The sequence below is a fragment of the Semicossyphus pulcher genome, unplaced genomic scaffold, assembly GCF_022749685.1.
Source record: "Semicossyphus pulcher isolate SPU_LCO1_2020_fin unplaced genomic scaffold, fSemPul1.0.p SCAF_25, whole genome shotgun sequence".
Classification (NCBI taxonomy): domain Eukaryota; kingdom Metazoa; phylum Chordata; class Actinopteri; order Labriformes; family Labridae; genus Semicossyphus; species Semicossyphus pulcher.
Genome location: NW_027211699.1, coordinates 10,859,288 through 10,865,564, shown reverse-complemented (window position 1 = coordinate 10,865,564; position 6,277 = coordinate 10,859,288). Strand labels below are relative to the sequence as shown.

General features: G+C 42.7%; 2 protein-coding genes across 2 annotated transcripts; one reads left to right on the top strand and one right to left on the bottom strand.

The window, feature by feature from the left end:
• Nucleotides 1-576: 576 nt before the first annotated feature.
• On the bottom strand, nucleotides 577-2,975 carry rdm1 (RAD52 motif containing 1). The gene is made up of 8 exons (XM_069676357.1): nucleotides 2,953-2,975; nucleotides 2,305-2,408; nucleotides 1,923-2,102; nucleotides 1,573-1,701; nucleotides 1,330-1,495; nucleotides 879-977; nucleotides 734-810; nucleotides 577-658 (listed from the first exon to the last, which is right to left on the bottom strand). Exons 2-8 carry the CDS (start codon nucleotides 2,401-2,403, stop codon nucleotides 593-595), a joined length of 816 nt encoding a protein of 271 aa, XP_069532458.1. The 5' UTR covers nucleotides 2,404-2,408; nucleotides 2,953-2,975; the 3' UTR covers nucleotides 577-592.
• Nucleotides 2,976-4,472: 1,497 nt separating this feature from the next.
• Nucleotides 4,473-6,277, top strand: LOC138603972 (interferon a3-like). The gene is made up of 5 exons (XM_069675755.1): nucleotides 4,473-4,595; nucleotides 5,052-5,126; nucleotides 5,259-5,411; nucleotides 5,604-5,681; nucleotides 6,170-6,277. The coding sequence occupies exons 1-5, from the start codon at nucleotides 4,473-4,475 to the stop codon at nucleotides 6,275-6,277; spliced, it is 537 nt and encodes a 178-aa protein (XP_069531856.1).

Below are 6,277 nucleotides of genomic sequence, written 5' to 3'. Positions count from 1 at the left end.
TGGATGTGTGCAGGGCTTCCTGAGGGTCAGATGGAACTTGGATGTAACTCCAGCGGGGGTGAAGATGGTGCAGAAAAGAATTCAAAACATTAAAATAATGTGACCGAGTGTAAGAGCAGTGTGACAGACGTGTTGGACGGTCTGTTAGTCCAATAAAGATTATCTGTCTGATATTTACATGAACAAATCTCCAACAGGCTCCAGCAGCACAAACACGGGGACACCTAGCGGACAGCTAGCAGCTCCCACCTGTCACTCAAAAAGGCCACGCCCCTAATGATGCATCATTTAAGCCTTAATGTAAACAGGTGAGCTGTATAAAGTTGTCATGAAGAGAGAAATGAGCTATAGAGACACAAACCTGTCTAGACAAATAAAAGATTTTTTCCACTTTAAAAACTTCACAGCGACTCTTTTTTTTATCCTCCATCTTGGATCTATTTCAACAGAAACAACCAATCAGAACGCAGTTTTACTCATCAAATGAAAAGACAAAGAAAACTGACTGAAAAATAATTAAACTGATTTATTGAATAAATTAAACTTTAATATAAAGCTGTCAGTGTTTCCCATAATGCACCACTCCAGGTGTCTATGACACAGTCAGATCCCACTCTTCATCCTCCTCCTCCTCTTCACCTGGAGCAAACTGGTTCACCTGAGAGACACAGGTGTTACTGACAGAGAACATGAACACAGTGTGTGAGTGTGACAGGTGAACAGGTGAGTTTACCTGCAGGACTCCTTCAGTTTGCTCAGGTAACAGCTGATCTGGGGTCTGTTTCACCTCCACCATCACTTTACCATCACCTGCACAGACACACAGGTGAGGACTGATCTCAGAACACTGACAGCAGTAGTATTTAAAGTAGTGTTACCTATTAGTATGAGGAGAACTGTAGTGAAGGCCTGGACCAGAGCTCGCTCTCTGACCATCCTCTGCAGTTTACAACGTCTCTGCAGGAGAACATCCGGACCTGCACGCACGCACGCATAGTTCAGTGATCAGTTCCTGTCGTGGTGCTTTCAGGGTCAGTCTGTTGCATTAGGTCACAACATAATAGTTTCTTTATTTAAAAGGGACAATGTACCTGAATTAACCAGTCAAAAGACCAGCGAAAGTATCAGTAAATGTAACGTTACGAGTAAACGTACCAGTATAACAGAACCAGTAAAAGTACCAGTGACACTCCCAGTTAAAGTAACTAACATGACCAACATGTGGAGCCCCTAAGATACCTGAACAACCTGAATAATCATGAATACATTTCATCTTCATCATTTTTATTTCATCAACCCGATTGTGTTTGCAGGTGCAGCGTTCCTCACCTGTGCAGGTGAAGCTTTCCTCCACCACGGCTGCTGCTCGGGTGGTCTGTCCGTGATGAGGGAAGGAGAGCTGCAGCAGACAGCCAAACCTCAGCATCTTCTCCCTGCCTCCACCCTCCCCCTCCTCCTCCTTTTCTTCTTCTTCTTCGTTGGTGAGCTCCTTCAGCTGATGAGGACAGACACTAACTCACCTGTTTGTAAAGGTGTACACAGATGAAGTGTGTGTGTGAGTGTGTTACTCACTGTGATGATGTCAGAGGTCCAGCCGTTGAATCCCAGGCAGTGATTGGCCAGTTCCACACAGCGGCCGTGGCTCAGAGGTCTGCTGCTGTCAGACAGGAAGTGAGGCGTCTGTTTGGAGCTCAGCCTCACCTGAACACACACCAACAGGTGATCAGCTGGTTACCAAAACAACAGCATGCCAAGATATCAATGTGTAGTTCCTTATCTGTGATTCCATCATTAAAATTACATTTCAATGAATGTAAGTAAAGACAAAAGAAAGAGATAAACTCCTTCCACCCATTTTTGATCCTGACACCTTAGGTTACGTTTTTTATTGAACATTAATTGTCATAACGTTAACTGATGACCTTGAGCGGAGAGCTCTGGAATAGCAAGCGTCCGTCAGTCTGCCGTTGTGCCTTTGAGGCCTGAGCAGCAGAGTAGAACTTGACGAGGGCGTAGAACCCGGGCGGGCTGAGCAGAGCGTTAGGACACACCTTCAGCAGGTAGAGAGGACCGAAGGACGAGAACACGCGGTGCAGCTCCTCCTGAAGAACAACACACACAGTAACTGTCTGATGGCTTAAAACTAGTCTGGCACAAGATGTCAACTTTAGTACACGGATTTTGACACTCAGTACTTTTTAGATCAAGCTGATGTGTGTCTGTTGCACTGAGGTTTGATACACACACAGACCTTCCCCTCAGGTAAACCCACTAGGAGTAGGACCTGACCCCAGGTGGACTTACATAGATTTTGGCCTCGGTGTGAGAGGGCTGGATGTCCCACACAAACAGAGTCTTGTTGTTCTCAACAGGAACCTGGAACTCCAGGATGTCCACCTCCATGACACCTACACAGAGACAGAAAAAAAGGGGGAATTTTCAATCTGAACCAAAACCCATCTTAAAATCTCATAATATCAGTTTTCCTTTGTCAGCTGAGGCACATTTATTACATCAAATATATTTTTTTCATTTTGCTATTTAGGAATAACCAATAGATGATTCGGCATACAAGTGATCAATCAAACAGACATTAAATTTAAAAAAATTTAATTGAAAGAGTTGGTTTATAGCAACCTGTGAGGAGCACTTATAGTGTATCTTTACGGAGAAGATTAATAGGGCCCCAATGGGGGGAAAAAACTCCTTTAAAGTAAGAGTTTGGCATGGTTTCTGTAAAGAAATAACGTTAATCTACTACATTGTGTTTCGGGATGCAGCGTTAAAATGAAAGATTTCTAAATGGAGTGTGGCACAGCGCTCTCTTAAAACAGCAGATAACGTGAATGTGAAGTTAAAGTTCCGGATGAATCCCGGTGCTCTGTCCGTTAACCGGCCGCCGTTTGAGGCGCCGTTTGTTCTGTAAAATTCGCTAAAGTTGATTTTACTCACCGACTTTTTTCTGCCTCCTACAAACTAACAGGGTTTACCGCGCTTCCGCTGAGGGGCGGGATCTGCTATGGTATCCAATGAGAATGCAGCGGTGGGTGACGACATCTCCACCAGGCCAATCTACACAGGTCCTCACAGGAGCTGTGTTGTTTCTATGTTGAATAAAGTTTTATTGATTTGATCTTTTTTATTTGCTTTAACTGATTGATTTTGTTTTTCATTCGCACATGTTTGTTGTTTTTAGATATTGATTAAAGTATTTCATTGAACAGTGGTTCTAATGTGTGAATGTGTGAGAAACACTATCATTACTAGTATTAACCCGTTGTAGTACTTAATCATCGTTCTAGTAGTATTACTCCTGGTAGTAAACAGGGAATGAATGAAGCTTCCTTGTGTCATGTCAAATATAATTTATATTGTGTTTTTAATCAGATCAAACTTTATTGATCTGATAACTGAGCGACAGATTTCTTTTTACATGTGATCTGAAATCTGACGTCACTTTCTGATTTACAAAAAGATCAAATCAAATGCTTTTCCAACTGTTTCCTGTTTGTTACAAATGAAATGAAGAGCTGTTTTGATCTGTTGATCGGTTTCTGATCAATAACTTTGATTTGAACTGAAGATTAATAACATCATAACATTCTGTTTGTTCGTTTTACCTCATGATGACATCAGCAGGGATGACATCACAGCGTTGCATCGTCAGTGGCAGTTTCCTTGACAACCAGAAAGCGGAAACGAGGCAACAGAAAGAGAAAACGAGGCTGACGTCAGCTACCAGGAAGCACATGAAGTGCTGCCTTCAAAATAAAAGCAACATTTATAATTTACACCATGAGTCTCTACTCTTCTGTTGCGAAACGCAGCGGTGTCGGCTTTTATTTTGAAGAGCTGACGTGTGACTTCCTGGGGCAGCCGCTTTGGAAAATGAAAGTGAAGGGACTTCCACAGCACCAAAAAACTTCCCACGTGAACAAACACCAAAATAATTTTCATTTTAAAGGCTCATTCTGCTGTTTTTACTCCAAATATCTTTAAAAGTGAACTCACATCAGACACAAGATATGAAATGATAAAGAACAGGTGATTATAATCCATCCTGACAGAGTACATTTACTGCAGTACTCTCCTCAGCCGGACGTGCTTTTACTTCAGTTTCACACCTTTTCTGCACAACATTGTGTAGTTTTAATTGTGAGTCTGCAAACAGGAGTTAACTGTTCAATAAAGATTTATTCAAATAAACAATAAACATTGCATCTTTATAAATCCATAATCTTTGTGTGTGTGTGTGTGTGTGTGTGTGTGTGTGTGTGTGTGTGCAGGTGTGTGTAAAGGGAGAGTGGAAACACATTGGGACTTTCTGTCTTTCACTCTTCATCTATTTTCTCTTTCCTGTCTGGAATAAAAGTCTTGAACTCAGATCAGCAGCATGTTCACACACAGCTCAGCGTGCAGCCGCCGTCATCTCCATCATCTCCATCATCTCCGTCATCTCCATCAGCTCCACCATGTTCAGCTTGACCAGCCTGCTCCTTGTCCTCTGCAGCGTCCTGAGCCCCGCCCTCTGCTGTGATTGGCTCAGACACTTCGGTCACCTGAGCGGTGAATCTCAGAATGTCCTCGAGCTCATGGTGAGTCCAACAGAACCACACTGACTGCAGGTCCTGGAGGGGCTTCCAGGAGTCCATGAACACATTCCAGGAGTCCTTGAAGAGGTTCAGGGGGTCTTATATTTGTCCTTCTGAGGACCCGTAGGGGTTCACATGACTCTGTAGAAGTTTACACAGATCACAGCTATTTCATATATTTATATGTTAACATACTGTTTAAAGGTAATTGTGTTATCGTATATATTTACATTACATGCATTTATCTCTGTATTTATATATATATATGATCAAATTTAAAAGTGGACATAAATAGAAATAACTTGTGTTACATTTTCTGCTACATAACAAACTTTATGACTTCATATGTTTAAATATTTGTACAGTTTATTAAAATGAGACGCCAGATGTTGGTGCACATGTAGAGTGTGTGATGTGGTGAAATGAAGCGTCGTCTGTAATCGTGTCTTTATGTTTCAGGGCGGTCCGCTGACTGAGGAGCAGGGTCCAGTTCCCTTTCCATACAAACTCTACACACGCATGTGTAAGGCTGAGGTAATCAATCACCGATCAATGGATCAATCTCAATCTTTTTAAACTGCAGGTTTGCAGAGGTGATCACACTATTACATCATCTCCGTTGGCCAATCAGAAAGCTTGATGTCATACCTGTCTCTCTCTCTGCAGGTGGAGACCAAGTTGGTTTTCATCAGAGACAGTCTGAAGCAGATTGCTAATCTCTATCGCCATGAAAACCTCACCTCGGTTACCTGGGATACCGACAAGATGGATCAGTTCCGGGCGATCATCGACAGACAGACAGAGGAGCTCAACAGCTGTGTGAGTAGACAGACAGGCAGACAGACAGGCAGTCAGACAGACACTGTTTGTCCCTCACAGTTAAACTGAATCTTTCAGTGTTTGTTTCAGTGTCATATCAACGTCTTTCACTGCTTCCACTTCATTTCCTTTAATCTGCAACATTTTTACCAACAAACCCGGTGAAACAATCTGCCGTGTTTTTTTCTTCAGGTGTCGACGACCAGGCGAGCAGACAGGAAACTGAGAAACTACTTCAGGAGACTGAAAAGATGTACTCTGGACAGCACCGTAAGTACAAGTACTGTTGGAGTACTGACTGTAGTACTGTGTGTACAGGGTAACAGTATGAGTACTGACTGTAGTACTGTGTGTACAGGCTAACAGTATGAGTACTGACTGTAGTACTGTGTGTACAGGCTAACAGTATGAGTACTGACTGTAGTACTGTGTGTACAGGCTAACAGTATGAGTACTGACTGTAGTACTGTGTGTACAGGCTAACAGTATAAGTACTGACTGTAGTACTGTGTGTACAGGCTAACAGTATGAGTACTGACTGTAGTACTGTGTGTACAGGCTAACAGTATGAGTACTGACTGTAGTACTGTGTGTACAGGCTAACAGTATGAGTACTGACTGTAGTACTGTATGTACAGGGTAACAGTATGAGTACTGACTGTAGTACTGTGTGTACAGGCTAACAGTATGAGTACTGACTGTAGTATTGTGTGTACAGGCTAACAGTATGAGTACTGACTGTAGTATTGTGTGTACAGGGTGGCAGTGCTGCATGCTGGGAGCTGATCAGGAAGGAGACTAAAGAGCACCTGGCTCTCTTGGATGTGCTGGTGAACTCCATCAAAGCTCATCAAAGGTGGTGCTAG